The sequence below is a fragment of the Sapajus apella genome, unplaced genomic scaffold (assembly GCF_009761245.1).
Source record: "Sapajus apella isolate SASKATOON/1434 unplaced genomic scaffold, GSC_monkey_1.0 scaffold84, whole genome shotgun sequence".
Lineage (NCBI taxonomy): Eukaryota > Metazoa > Chordata > Mammalia > Primates > Cebidae > Sapajus > Sapajus apella.
This window is the reverse complement of record NW_022437024.1, coordinates 1,536,869-1,552,032: the sequence shown is the minus strand read 5'-3', so window position 1 is coordinate 1,552,032 and position 15,164 is coordinate 1,536,869. Positions and strand designations below refer to the sequence as shown.

The window sequence follows — 15,164 nt, the reverse complement described above, 5'->3', positions numbered from 1 at the left end:
ATGGTGACCCACCATATCTTCATGTCTGCCATATATTCAAGCCCAGTCCATTCACACCAGTTACCAAAGGAATAGCAGGCAGTGGAAACTAAACCATCATTTACTTTTTAAATTTTCCTCTGCAAATTGCAGATCCTTGCTTCTTTGTGCTTAATCCTAGATCCCCATTGGCAAGCTCTCTGGTGTAATCCCCCAGAACAGCTGGGCTCTGATTGCCTTGTCAATTATTAAATGCCCATGTTCCCTGTAAGGCAGCATTTAATCATGAGGCACTCCAAAGAATATGAGATAGAAGGGGAGGGTGGGAGGAGAGGGAGGAGGGTGGGAAGACAGTTTGCATTCTTGCAACAGTAAACCAAAGGGACTTGGAGTGCAGATGGCATCCTTAGGTTCTTCCAGACAAGCTGCAAGACGCTGACCATGGCCAAGGTAACCGGCTTCCCCTCTTATTGCTCAAGAGATGCAGTCTACAGCTATTTTGTACCTGGTTCTTTTAAGAAATGTGAGTGCCTCATCAATCTGTTGTCCTTCCTAGCCTATGCTAATTCTGGGTTACTCTGTGTTAATATATGTTGATGGAAGTGTTACTGATGATACATTGGTGCCTATGCACTTCCTAATGATCTAAGGCCCGTTAGAGAAACCACTCTGTCTCTTTTCTAGAGAGTAAAGAGTTACCTTGGCATGGGATCTGTCGCATACACAAAGATAGAGTTGTTGTTATGGCCATTACTTCTTCAGGATCACTTTATGGAAACCATTGCAAAATTAGATTTGTTCTTCCAATTCAAGAAGTATCTGGATCATAGCAGGAAAAGGCATGTTTGGGGAAAGGAGTAAAGTATGTGACAAAGGGCAAGGTACTGTAGGTGTTGCAGATAATTCTTGAAAGTCTCAAGTGAGATTATCATTCAATATCAAGAAGATGATTATTGAATGAGGTTCTTGTGTCTCTCCCTGGGGACACTCCTTCTGGAAGGAACCTCTTTAAGCTTCAGTCTAAGCTCTTTTTTATTCTCCAAATTGCCTCTTCCATAAATTGGTTGTCACCTTGGTGCCACAAAGTGGGTGTACCTTGGTATGGGGTTCATTATTCTTTCTTATTTCTGAATAACCCAGAGAATAACTTGCAAATATATATGACTTGAAGTGGATTGAATGTGGAGTTAAAATCTTGCAAGCATAACTTGAAATGGATTGAGTATGAAGTTAAAATCTGATGTGACAGTAGGCAAATTTCCAAATCAGACTGAAAATAGTTGTTGAAAAATGAACGCTGAGGTTACAAAAGTTAGAATGGCCTAAGTCTTTCAGTCGGTTTTTACACAGAATGATTAGTGAAGATGTTTTACCTGGAAATCCATTTCTCATTCAAGCAATGTAAGAATTATTAGAAAGGATGACTCACAGTAAGAGAACGATGACTGAAACCAACAGGATTTTCATAACTAAAACCAAGAAGAAAACATTTTAGGTAAGGGGAACTGGGCAATATAGGACTTCAGTATCTGGCCATAGAAAATCTTTCCTCCTTCCAGATGCTGCAGAATTTTTGTCCTTAGTCAAGGTCACCCAGAGTCTTGCAAGAACTGACAATTCTTGACAGTTAATTTGTTGAGTGCTTTTAAAAGTAAAATCACATTAGCAGATTGCTTTCCAGAAGTTGTCTTTATCATGTTTTGTATATTGGTGGTTATATATATATATGATCTTTGTGTATTTCTTATTACCATAAATAATATACACTTTGTCTGAAATATGTACTGTCATAGTCCTTGGAAACTCTGAAGAACTGTTATATTTCTAAGGTAAAGTTCTCTGTTAAACATAGAAACATTAAGCTGGGGGTGATAAGGGAGGGAAATTTATGGGTCTGTCCATTTAGCTATGGTTTTATTTCTGGCTCTTAAGCTAAGCAGATTTAAGTCTGATTAATTCTGATATGAAGGATCCCCTGGAAAGCTCAAGAAGGTTTACTTTAAGAAGCGTCTGTCAGCAACTAAGTATGGGCTTCGTTTCTGTTCAGTATGTGTTAATGTAACTGTATAAACTGCCCTAACACACAGTGAGAGACTTGCCAAATTAGTTTTCTAAGTCAAATTAAATCTGGCTCCAAGCCACCACTCAGCAAAGTTGGCAGTCTAATACTGGTCATATTTTAGCTTGCCCTCCTCTTCTCTTAGGAGGCTGAAAATGACACAGAGAGTAGGGGGTCCAGCCAGAGCCACCCGGGGCCTCAGTTCTTTCGGCAGCCTCCCCAATCCATGTCCCCACTGTGAGGCAGGCACTTATACACCAGGCTGGAAGACACGGCCCTCCAGGTTCCTCTCCACCAACCAAGGGCTTGGCTGCCAACGCCCTACCCATGGCTGTGTGGACACCATACCTGGTGTCCAGCCTACACGGGCACCACACAGCCACCTCACATTTGAAATCCTATTACCTCTGTGGCAGTGGTTGGAAGCTGGGCCGGATTGCTACCTCTCCCAGAACCATAAGCCCCATCTCCTCTCCAAGAGGTTCAATAGTCTCACATCCCAGTAGATTCACTGCCCTCTTTAATCCTCCAGGCCCCAAAGCATCCATCTGCTTCCCTCAGAGGTTTCCAGTTTAATATTCATTGCTATGACTCCTTTCAGAGGAATCTAGGAATGCAGGGATGAGAGGACACCAATAACTCACTTTGCTACAAAAGCAAATGCCTCAGCAAGTCAGTGCTGCCACCTGTCAGTGGAGACAAAGCCAAAAATCCAATTCTTTTTCTACACTTTTACAAAGTTTAGACTTCATGCAAAACTTTTCCAGAAGTTATCAACTGCCTTGTCAATTAATTAATTGTATTTATATATTTATATTTCTATATTAATTATATATTTTTATATAAAGTTAAAAGTTTATATAAACTACTGAGTTTATATAACCTCTGAGATTATTGCTATCTGATGCTTATTCAGAACATCCTCAATTTACCAAGCAATTTAGTACTGAGTGTCTAATGTGTAAAATACTGTGCTAGTTGCTATGGGAAAGATAAAAATCACAAAGACACATTTGCTACCTAATGGCGGCTTGAAATCTTGGAATGAAAGTAAGACATGACCAGAAATAAATGTGAAAAGGGTACCGTTAAGAAGGTATACACCAGAGTACTTGAAGCCCGTCCAAGCCTCCCTTCCCACAGAAGGTTCTGGTTAGGGGGCCTCCCTGAAGCAGCTGGGACTTGGGGTGAGCCTCAGAGGCACAGGCCTTCAGTAGACAGAGCCTGGCTGGCAGTAGTGTCAATATTTGCAGCAATCCGCCTTCACTGTCTCTTGCTCAATCCGCTGGTCCAAGAACTACAGGTAGTGGCTGCTGGCAGATCCATCACTGCTACCCAGAATGATCCTCCTGCACTTCTTTGTTGGTGGGGTCATTATGGTACTCACCATAAAGGTACACACACGCACATATATCCTCCCTAGGATTTGTCAGCTGGCGTCTATGTTGATTCCATTCTCACAATTTGAGGCAGAAATGAAAGATTTTAACATGTTCACATCCAATTCACTCTGACTTTTGCATCCCTCATTCTAATTTGTCCTCTCTGGTGGATCACCTTTATCCTACTTTGTGTATTGCTGCATATTCTTCCCAGCATCGAGCCCTGTCAATCTATGCAAATCACTACTTTTCTGTAACTATATCTGTGTAAGGTTCAACTTGAAGAAGTATCATCCCTGTGGTTGTAGAGACCAGGGGAAATCTTTCCCTTTGCCTCTGAAGTTTCACTGAAAATCACAATAGGCCGATTAATAGGAGAAAAAACATATAAGTTTATTTGATTGTAGTTTCACGTGACATGAGAGCCTTCAGGATGAAGACCCAAAGATGCAGGGGAATTGTCTGTTTTTATGCTTAGGTCCAACAAAGTATGGACAGTCACATAGAAATATGATTGGACATAAAGGGTATGATCCACTGTTTTTTTTAATTTATTTTTATTTATTTATTAGAGACAAGTAGGTCTGTTGCCCAGGCTGGAGTGCGGTGGCATGATCATGGTTCACTACAGCCTTAACCTCCTGGGCTCAGGTGATTCTTCCACCTGAGCCTCTAAAGTAGCTAGGACTACAGGCATGTACCACCATGCCTGGCTATTTTTTTTATTTTTCGTGGAGACAGGGTAGTCTCACTATGATACCCAGGCTAGTCATGAGCTCCTGAACTCAAGTGATCCTCCCACCTCCAGGAGGGATTACGGCGCTAGGATTACAGGTGTGAGCCACTGCATCTAATAACAGATCTAATTATTATTAGATCTAATAATGTTAACAGACTGAGTGAGGAAACCCAGCAAGGCCTGTCTGTCTAGATTCTTCTTGGCCTCTCTGAGCATGCAGGACCCTTTCTAGGATGGGAGTCTTTTGACCTACAGTTAAACAAGCGAGGTCAGATAACTTCTTTAGGGCCAGTTTATACTCAGAAAGGCAGGGGAAAGTTCAAGTAATATATTTAGGTTTTATGGCTGGCTCTGGGGAAAGGGGGTCTGGGTTCTATGACCCACCTTGAGGAAGAGAGATTCTTGTTTCTGTAGCTAGCCTCGAAAGAGTGGGACTGAGACAGGAGGACAGGAGAAGGTCAGAGACACCTGCTTCTGAGGCCCCCATTTTGGGGTTTGGTTTCCTGAGACTCTCCAGGTGTTTGCTCCAGACCACTCCTGAAGCCAGGCTTCCATGCAGCTCCTGGAGAAAACTGTCAGAGGCGGGTTGTGTCTATCTGCCTTGGAGGAGTATGGCTTCAGCCGAGGGAGTGCAGGGAAGCATGGCCACATCTCCGAGGTGGCTCTGAGTCAAGCTCCCTGCTCCTTTCCTTTCCTTTCCACTTGTGCTTATCTATTACAGATGGAGCTCGCGAAGGCCTTCTCTAGCCAGCGGACACGCCTATCTGCCATCCTCAGCATGCTATCACTCAGCTTCTCGACAATATCCCTGTTCAGCAACTACTGGTTTGTGGGAACACAGAAGGTGCCCAAGCCCCTGTGCGAGAAAGATCTGGCAGCCAAGTGCTTTGACATGCCAGTGTCCCTGGATGGAGACGTCGCCAACACATCCACCCAGGAGGTGGTACAATACAACTGGGAGACCGGGGATGACCGCTTCTCCTTCCGGAGCTTCCGGAGTGGCATGTGGCTATCCTGTGAGGAAATTGTGGAAGAACCAGGTAGCTTACATTCTGGGATGGAAGAGCAACGGGATCAGGGCAGGCAAGGGATCTAATGCAGGCATGGAAACCACATAGGCCCACTTGGAGCTGGGGCTGCCCTGGGAAGCGCAGCACTGCCATACCCTAGTGGGCCTCACCCTCCTCCCAGCACAGAACCTTCCACCTCTGTCTAGTGCCCTTTCATGAGGTTGAAAGTCCTCTGGCTTTTCACTTTCTCCCCCTCTAGTAGACTTGTTGGTTCAAAACAGCATGTTAAAAATAGAATTAACCGGCCAGGCGTGGTGGCTCACACCTGTAATCCCAGCACTTTGGGAGGCCGAGGTGGGCAGATCATGAGGTCAGGAGGTCGAGACCATCCTGGCTAACAGGGTGAAACCCCATCTCTACTAAAAATACAAAAAATTAGCCGGGTGTGGTGGCATGCACCTGTAATCCCAGCTACTCGGGAGGCTGAGGCAGGAGAATCGCTTGAACCCGAGAGGTGGAAGTTACAGTGAGCCGAGATTGCACCACTGCATTCCAGCCTGGGTGACAAAGCGAGACTCCATCTCAAAAAAAATAAAAATAGAATTAACCTATTTAGACTTCATTTAGACCTTTCCCATTATGAGACTTTCCAGTCTAGTAAGCTAGAATTGCTGTTTAAAAACAAAACAAAGGGACAGGAATATTGTGGGAAAGCCCTAGCTCTGCTCAACTGTGACCTCATACAAAGAGCTTCGTTTCCATAGGCCTTGATTTGCTCATTTATGCGATGAAAGCGTCGCAGTAGATCATCTTTACAGCCTCTTCCTGGCCCGAAAGTGTTACTGCTATCATTTAAAAGAAGGGGAAACGAAGCCAGTCAGGGTAGTAACTAGATCATTTAAGGGAGCCCTCGAGGAGCTGAAGGCAGATCTGCCAGGTCCCCTGCCCCTCAGGGCTCACTAGCAAAGCAGACAGGTGCTAGTCCAGGTGTGTTCCTCAGATTTGCAGGAATGAGCTGAAGATACTTCTTCCCTGCCCAGAATACTGAAAGGTGACTCTGTGGCCTGGGAAGAAAGCACCTGGTAGTGAAGTTTTTCCAATTCCCAGAATTATGAACAATTTGTTATCTGCCACTTCTCCCTATTTGAGCTAAAAGGGAGATGGAAGAGGAATTTTTAAAAAGTGTGTATTTACATTTGTATTTGTTATTGTACCACTTAGCACTGCTCCATCCCCAGTCCTGGAAATACTTTAGAGCCCTTCGGTCCAGTGGTACAGCAGCAGCAGAAGGTATTAAGCAGAAGTTACACTAAGATCATTAACTCTTCTGGACATGGGAAATGGGAACATTAACCTATGTAGATGCTCTCAGGGAAACATCTTCTGCATTATCAGAGATTGAAGAGAGAGAAATTAATCTCTCTGGGCTGACTCTTGGCTGTGCCATTCATTCACCCAGGCATTCTTTCCTGCTTTCCTGCTCTATGCGGGGCAGGTGCTGTCAGAGCAGAGGGAGCAGCGCCTGGTATGGGGTGGGGAAGACTTTTATCCCAACCATCCCAGGGAGCAGCTCCATGATGTTGTACCTCGTATGTTTCAGGGGAGAGGTGCCGAAGTTTCATTGAACTCACACCACCAACCGAGAGAGGTGAGAAAGGACTACTGGAATTTGCCACGTTGCAAGGCCCATGTCACCCCACTCTCCGATTTGGAGGGAAGCGGTTGATGGAGAAGGCTTCCCTCCCCTACCCTCCCTTGGGGCTTTGTGGCAAGTATGTGTCTGATAAGGAATTTACAGTAGTTACCGTAGACTTGGGCCTCTCTGGATCTAAACTGCACTGTGATCTTCCGCTTTTCTCTTCTGAGCCCCACAGGGTGACACAAATTCCTCTTTGAGCTGACTTTCATTCATATGCAGGGAGGCAAAAACGGAACAGCGGGGATAAATAAGATTCACAAATAGAAAGCCACCAACAGCGCTAACCTACTCTTGCTTCCAAGTAACCATGTAGGAAGGCTTAGGTTTTTCCTCCTTTTCCTCCGATGATGATGATGATTGTAAAATGAAAGGAAAGGAGTGAAGAAGGGAGGGAGGGAGGGAACCATCCCAAATTAAATGAGGAAAAAGAGAGACAAAATAACTAGAGTAATATTATATCCCTGCAGGATTTATGAAAATTTGATGATTTCTTCTCAAATCTCCCTAACAGTATTTACAGTCAGTCAAGCTTACTTGAGTATATATTGGTTATGGAGTACGAGCTGTGAGTGATGTCAAAGAACTGAAATGAAGTAATGTTCCTCACTGGTTTCCGCTGTGCCTCATTTTCCCCTTCTCAGATGCTGCTAGGATCTTAACTCCTACTAGACATCCTATGCTCATGACTTGTTCAGTTTTTTAACCGTCAGGATGAGCATTCCTCTTCCTCTGGTTTCTGGCAGAAATCCTTTGGTTATCCCTGGGAACGCAGATCACCTACATCGGACTTCAATTCATCAGCTTCCTCCTGCTACTAACGGACTTGCTACTCACTGGGAACCCTGCCTGTGGGCTCAAACTGAGCGCCTTTGCTGCTGTTTCCTCTGTCCTGTCAGGTGAGTTGCTCCTGGAGTGGGAGAAGGTGATTGGCCCTGGCCACCTCTGAAACCCTGGCTGGAGGGCATGAGTCTTTGCCCAGAAGGAGCCCAAAGGCAGTATAAAGAATGGAGATAGTAGGCATCTTCAATTTTTTTTTTTTTTTTTTTTTTTTTGAGATGGAGTTTCGCTCTTGTTGCCCAGGCTAGAGTACAATGGTGCAATCTCGGTTCACCACAACCTCCGCCTCCTGGGTTCAAGCGATTCTCCTGCCTCAGCCTCCCAAGTAGCTGGGATTACAGGCATGTGCCACCACACCCGGCTAATTTTTGTATTTTTAATAGAGATGGGGTTTCACCATGTTGGTCAGGCTGGTCGCAAACTTCTGACCTCGTGATCCGCCCGCCTCAGCCTCCCAAAGTGCTGGAATTACAGGCGGGAGCCACCAGGCCCAGCCCTGGCACCTTTAATTTTAAAGTGAAGTGACACATGAAATTGTATATTGGATCACCACGTGCTTTACAAAATGATTTACCTCTAGATTCCTTTATTTGCAAGCTTTCTCAATATGTACAATCTATTGTTTGGGTTACTTTTCAGTTGTGACATACACACAGCTTTTCAAGACCAGTCTTCATTGGATAAAGTGAAAGATTCATATATAAGATGAAGAATTAAGCCAACATTGGGGTTTGGGTAGGAAGGAGTAGGGGTGGGGTGCAGTGGCCTTGGGTGCAGCATTGACTCAAAGCCTTTTTCCACAGCTCTCAGCCTCCTATTACAAATATGTGCATTTAAGGAGAAGCCCCCATTGTGGATTAGTCTTCGGGAAATGTGGTGGCATAGGGTAATGGGCTACTGCAACCGAGGCTGCACCTGACCGCAAAAGGAGAAGGATGCTCCAAAATCATACTCCTGACAGATGGCATGAAAGCCTTTCTCTAAGGCCTCTACCTTCCTGTTTCCTCCTTAGGTCTCTTGGGAATGGTGGCCCACATGATGTATTCACAAGTCTTCCAGGCAACTGCCAACTTGGGTCCAGAAGACTGGAGACCACATGTTTGGAATTATGGCTGGGCCTTCTAGTAAGTGCTGTCATCTCCTGTAGCCCTTGGCCAGCCAGCCTTCAAGAGATTTTCTACCCTCAGTTAGATGCTTATTGGGTGTCGCCCTGCCTTCTCCTCATCCCGCATCCCAGGAGTCTGTCAGCCACACACAGGGCTGCATCATCAGGACACATCCATTCTTCCCTGCCTTCTGAGAGGGTACAGGGAGGATTCCTCGGGTTTGTCTTGGGAGGATGTTGTTTTGTCCAGTGTTCCTGCTCATCAGTTATGGCAGTTGCCTCTTCATCTGGTATATACATCACCCTGGGGAAGCAAGACTGATTTTGTAGGCCTTATGGAAATGTGCTGTATTTTTAAAATATAATTCAAGGTATTGGAGGACATTTGGAATTGGAGGAAATTGAAATTTGGATTGAACTGCATTCTCTGTCAATGGCTTACTCCTCTCCTCTTCACTTCCTCCTATATCTGTTATTCTACCGAACTGTGTTGGAAAGAAAACCTCACTACCACAGTCATTCTCCAACCCTTAAAGAACTAAGGGATCATTTTAGATTTCTCTTAAAAAGAGTGGCAGCAACCATCACGAAGCAACACATTCAAATTAAATATTATCTTTGAGAGCTCTTTACTTTCTCCCTTAAGGAGCACTCTTTATTCACGGCAAGTTGCCAACCTGTACTGATATTTACTGCCTGAGATAAGTGCTGAGTACTTTGAGCGCACTGAAGAGACAGTGATGGGCTCAAGTTTCCATTCAGAGAAGGAAGCCTGCACATCTGTTGTGAGGTCCTATCCACTTTCCTGTGGTACAATCTTGTGCTATTGATTTGGGAGTCTTGAGTCTACTCCACCAGCCAGGGCATCAGCTCAGCGCAGTTCCCAGATCCAGCATTTCTCACCTTTTGACTGTCTTCAGGCCGTTCTTGGCATTACAGCTGTAGAGCTCAGGCTAGGCAACACCCATCAATCAACTCCCAGAAGCATCCCAGACTGAACCTACTGCATTTGTCAGAGGCAGCAGTTATGAACACAGGGTGCTTGCATGCAGCCTGGCTTCAACCATCACTTGTCCTCATGAAAGCCCTCCCTAACCTCTCAAAAATTCCTGTTTCCTGAGCTTCCCAGAACCACAGGGAGATTTAGGGATCTGACTTTCCAAGTTTTCTGGAATGTGTTTAATATAGTTCTCTAGTGGCTGCTTTTACTTCCTTGAATCCATCCAGATTCTCTTAATCTCCAGCTCCTGTCCCATCCATTACGAACTCCCTTAAGCCAAAACCACAGTTTTCATATGAAGCAAATTCCACTAGTAAAACCTATAATACCTCCTAATTTGTAGTAAATGTTTTCCTGAATGACTCTCAGAGGCTCAACTTTGTGGACGCTGACCCTAAGACTGCCATGTTCAAAACAAAGGAATATGGAAGAGGGATGATTCCTCCCAGCATCCGAGGGGGGGGACAGCTTTGGCAGGGTGCGCGCGCACGTGTGTGTGTGTGTGTGTGTGTGTGTGTGTGTGCGCGCGTGTGTTTATGTGTTGGGATGGGAGAGGGAGGGCATACAGTAGGTTATATCCACTGCATACAGCATAGCTACAGGCCTGGGGAATCTTAGAGATTTTACAAGGGTCAGTGCAGCTTGGGAAATAGGAGTCCAAATACACACAGACACACACACACACAATAGGCACATCAGACAGAAAAGGGCGTGGCACCAACAACTCATCAATTCAATGAAAACAAATCATTAAGCTTCTTGTCTGATATTAGGACTACATGAGTCATCCTCTTTTTAGAAAGCAATAAGTTCTCTCCTCATAGTTCTTTATCTGAAACATGGTGGAAAGTCCCTAAATCCCTACAAGGCATTAGGCTAGTCCACTAGTAGGAAGAGGTCATGACATTTTTCTCTCAAGAGAGTCCTATTCTTACTTTGTGCTGTTTGTCCCTAGCATGGCCTGGCTTTCCTTCACCTGCTGCATGGCGTCGGCTGTCACCACCTTCAACACGTACACCAGGATGGTGCTGGAGTTCAAGAGCAAGCATAGTAAGAGCTTCAAGGAAAACCCGAACTGCCTACCGCATCACCACCAGTGTTTCCCTCAGCGGCTGTCATGTGCAGCCCCCACCATGGGTCCTTTGACCGGCTACCACCAATATCATAATCAGCCCATCCACTCTGTCTCTGAAGGAGTCGACTTCTACTCGGAGCTGCGGAACAAGGGATTTCCACGAGGGGCCAGCCAGGAGCTGAAAGAAGCGGTTAGGTCATCTGTAGAGGAAGAGCAGTGTTAGGAGTTAAGTGGGTTTGCGAAGTAGGCTTGAGCCCCAGCTTACATGTCTACTGATTATCAACATGTGCTTAAGCCAATGTCCGTCTCTTGAGCATGGTTTTTAGAGGCTAGAAATAAGGGCTATCTTTAAGTCCTAAGGGATGCCTGGGTGCCACTGCTGTCTTTTCCTCTGCAGCTCGTTTCACCCACCCCACATCTCATGCATCCAGGAATTCTCTCCTCTCCTTTATTGATAGCTTTTGCACCAGGTTCTGGGCTAAACCATGGAGATAAAAAGAGGGGTAGAATATACTTCCTGACCTTAAAGGTTTGATAAATCTAGTTATCCCCCTGGAAATTGAAGAAATGGAGGTGACCAAGTTAACAGTAGCGTGACTGTGGCTCAGCTTTCCATGGTACACATGAATTGTTCTGGAAGTCACAGACAGGAAGACAGAAGCACCCCTGAGTGCTTTCCCATGTCGCACAGAGGTTTTCCACACTGCCTGGGGCAGTGTCCTGCATCCACACAGTAGGTACCCAGTAAAAGTGTTATTAAATATTGTCCCAGGACCCCTGAGGAGAGTGGTTTAACACAAGAAAGCACCAACAGCACACAGGGTCAAGGTCACTTCTAGAAACAGCCTACCAAGGCTATTCAGATGCGACTGTGGTTCCCTAGTGGACAGTCATACCAGGGACTTCCCAGTGAACAAGGGGGCACAGGCTCCTCTCTGGATCCCACCTTTTCATCCCTTCTGAGAAATGTACGTTATTATTTCCTCCATGAAGAACGCCACCCATCTACTTGCCCGTTCTCTTTTCCATACGGGGAAACAAATCATCCTTGATGGCTAAGAATGAGAATGGCACACAAGCATATTCCCGTAGAGTATGTATTTATTTACTCTGTAACAGTTCACATTTTAAATAGTGCTTCGTGACAATATACCAGCTGGCTCTTCCTTAATAAGGGCAATAAGGATAGCAATTCACATTCAGGGGGATTAGTTTCACCATACCACACATTTGGGGGAATGGCAAAAACGGGGTCTAAGGAAAAGGGAGGGTTTTTAAGGGAAGGAAGAGGGGAAGACCCTGGCATTTGCAGAAGTCATTACTATTTCTCAGTAGTGGTCATATTGGCTTTGCCGGCCACCGCATGGTAAGATTAGAGAAAAAAGGAGCATTTCCTATTTTAGACACCTGGGTAGGTGGCTGCCTGCAAGGAGAAGAAGGTTTAGGGACACATTTCACAAGAAACCAGCACCCACATTGGTCAGATGCAGCTTCCTCAATTTTCAGCCACCACTTATACCTTTCTTTACCAGCTGCAAGAGGAAGAAGAAAACTAAGCTTATAATGTTGTTTGGCAAGGAGAGATTCAAACTTATTGTAGTCAAAAGAATCTATGTCAAGTTAGTTTGCAAATACACCATGAAGAATTCAGGGACATTATGTTTTTCTAGCTTCCTCTCATCTCTTTCTGGTATTTACTCTGTAAAAACACAGTCCTCTGCCCACACAATCCCACCAGAACAGGTCCTCAGTAAACAACTTCATGTTTCACTCCTGCATAGAGTGGCTGGCTTCCCAGAAAGCCTTAACATGACAGAGAACCAGATTATGCCTGGGCAGCCCAGCCAGACCACAGGACCACCATCCAAGTTTTGGGTGTTCAGCTGCCTATAAATTAATCCTTAAAATTCTATACTAAACCACACTAGGTCCCAGGCCCTTACACTCAAGTGTATTCAAATCCTCGAAATTATCTGGAATCATTCCCATACTCTAGGGTATCTTCTTCATCCCCCAAAGTCAAGCCGGACCGACAGGATGACTTCCAAACTGTTAAAACCAAATTTGCCTTCAGGATCTTAAGGCAGAGGCACCCAGAAACCTATTAAGGCCAATCTGCAGCCCAGGCAACACGCCTGTTGGATCTATTGCTACCAACCTCCTGTTATGTCATAATGCCTGTCAGTGGGTAATTAACAGATATCCCTTTAAATCTGAACTTCATAATTTTCTAGAATCCCTTTTCTAACACAAGGTAAAAGATACAAGCCCGCCCAGGTGCAATGGCTCACGTCTGTAATACCAACATTTTGGGAGACCCAGGCCAGATAATCTGAGGTCAAGAGTTCGTGACCAGCCTGGCCAACATAATGAAACCCTGTCTCTACTAACAATACAAAAAAAAAATTAGCCGACCACAGTGGCAGATGCCTATAGTCCCAGCTACTCAGGAGGTTGAAGCTGGAGAATCACCTGAACCCAGAGGCGGAGGTTGCACTGGGCCGAGAACGCGCCATCGCACTCCAGTCTGGCAGACGGGAGCAAAACTCTGTGTCAAAAAAAAAAAAAAAAAAGATACAAGCCCAGGTAAAGAGAGAACCTGAGTTGCACTCAGGGATGACCTATCAGTTTATCTAAGAAGCAGTTTTCTGTCCATTAACATTGAATTTTCTGCTATATAAACATGACCTAAAAGTTTAGAGGAGAACTTAATTGAAGTAACAGATTTGTACAGAAGAAGGGAGAAGTAAGCACTGGAGATAATTCTAAATAACCATTTATAAAAGTTATAGTATTTACAGAAGAATTTTCCCAAAATACAATGCTTCAAAGGCTCTACAGGAAAGGAGAGATGCAGGACAAAACGGCTGTATCCTGGACTCAAGTGGCAGAAGCAAAAGTCCAGAAACATATCCCTGAATAGAAGAGAAAGCAGAGTGAGAGGAGCTATGGAGGATGCCCTATAGAAAAAGATGCAGAGAAGAGATACAGCAGGATAGGGACATCAGAGGCTCCTGACTTCCAGTTCTCCTCTAAGTTGAAGACAGCATGCACACATAAACTTCTGATGTAGCCACGGAAAAAAGATCGTGACTGGCAGAACCATCAGAACCACATATAACACAACATATGGACTTGGTCAGAGGTGGGTCACTGAGACTACATCCTCTTGCTCCCCTTGTGATAGGAATATGGTTATTCTTGTGGCCACTTAGTAGACACTGGATGGAAAAATCTAAGGAAACAGGATATTAAAAGAGAAGAAAATGCTGTGATGGATAACTCAGTCTTCCACTACAAATCTTTCTCACTCTGCCTACAGTGTGGAAGTAGCTAAGGTACAGGTGGGAAAGAATAAGGAGAGAAGTAAGTGGCCCTCAAAACAGAGGTAGGGCATCTAGAAGTCTCAAAGTGACCAAACAAACCAGATATATTTCAGAAGGACAAGAAACTGGATCCCTGAAGCTTAGGACATATCTGGAAAAGAACTTCACCGTAACACTAAAAAATATACACACACACGGCGTAACATACAACAAAATGTTTCCTAGTCATAGACTTCACTGGCTTTCCCAGCAAGAGTTCATAAATTAGACATACCAAAAAAATAAAAAGATTCACATTTCCAAATGGTCCACGCAGAGTTCCTAGAGGGGGTTAATGCAGGAACTGAAAAGGTAGGTAAGACGCCCCAGCCAAATAGATCATGCTGTTGTCAAAGTACTCCATCATGCCTTCCCAAGTGCTTTATGACCATCAGGGAGGTGATAAAATGAGGAAGAAGAAGTCCTCTCTCCACAGAACAGATTTTACAGTGACAGGAGAGTAGAAAGGATATCCACTCTGTTCACTTCTTCTGCAACTGAAGATTCCATCGAATTAGATCTACGGAAAAAGAGTTAGCAGTGACTTTATTGTTTTTCATGGTAGAGATGTTAAAAGAAAAGGAGGAAAACTAAAGGTCAGAATATTCCTCTATTTTCCTGCCCTTTTCTTTAGCCCCAATAGCCTGTAAACATCTCTTCCTTCCAGAAAGGCCCAGAAACATTGTCCTTTTCCATGATAAGCTTTGGAACTTTGAACTAGACTATAGTATTTCTTGGGAGTAAGGGTGGGGAGAGAACATTAGCATTTGAGCAAGATGATTCTTTGGAGCATGTAACTGCTGCAAGCCCTGCATGATGTCAGCATCACTAGCCCCAACCCAGAAAATACCAGTCTTATCCACCCCTGTCAGTCATTGGGACAATAAAAACCATGACCCCACATTGTTAAATGT

The 15,164-nt window shown here is 44.6% G+C and overlaps 2 protein-coding genes across 5 annotated transcripts in view; one reads left to right on the top strand and one right to left on the bottom strand.

Annotated features, from left to right (window-relative positions):
* Window positions 1-222: 222 nt before the first annotated feature.
* Window positions 223-12,074, top strand: GSG1 (germ cell associated 1). Of its 4 annotated transcripts, XM_032253689.1 has the most exons (7): window positions 296-429; window positions 4,881-5,199; window positions 6,319-6,459; window positions 6,770-6,817; window positions 7,612-7,764; window positions 8,718-8,829; window positions 10,766-12,074. In XM_032253689.1, exons 1-7 carry the CDS (start codon window positions 421-423, stop codon window positions 11,106-11,108), a joined length of 1,125 nt encoding a protein of 374 aa, XP_032109580.1. In that variant the 5' UTR covers window positions 296-420; the 3' UTR covers window positions 11,109-12,074. The 4 variants fall into 4 exon arrangements, with proteins under 4 accessions (XP_032109578.1, XP_032109581.1, XP_032109579.1 ...); XM_032253687.1 differs by lacking the exon at window positions 6,319-6,459 and having other exon boundaries at window positions 223-429; XM_032253690.1 differs by lacking the exon at window positions 6,319-6,459 and having other exon boundaries at window positions 223-429; window positions 6,770-6,937.
* The window catches only part of FAM234B (family with sequence similarity 234 member B), a 37,423-nt gene continuing 34,225 nt past the window's right edge, over window positions 11,967-15,164 (bottom strand). The window contains exon 13 of the mRNA XM_032253686.1: window positions 11,967-14,770. Coding sequence (XP_032109577.1) covers window positions 14,765-14,770 — 6 coding nt within the window. The 3' untranslated portion in view covers window positions 11,967-14,764. The remainder of the gene's footprint in view (window positions 14,771-15,164) is intronic.

What these genes read in the sequence shown, in the direction of transcription:
- GSG1 (XM_032253689.1), top strand. An exon ending in CACACCACCAACCGAGAGAG is followed by an intron (nt 6,818 to 7,611) that starts GTGAGAAAGGAC and finishes GGTTTCTGGCAG; the next exon opens with AAATCCTTTGGTTATCCCTG. An exon ending in AATTATGGCTGGGCCTTCTA is followed by an intron (nt 8,830 to 10,765) that starts GTAAGTGCTGTC and finishes GTTTGTCCCTAG; the next exon opens with CATGGCCTGGCTTTCCTTCA.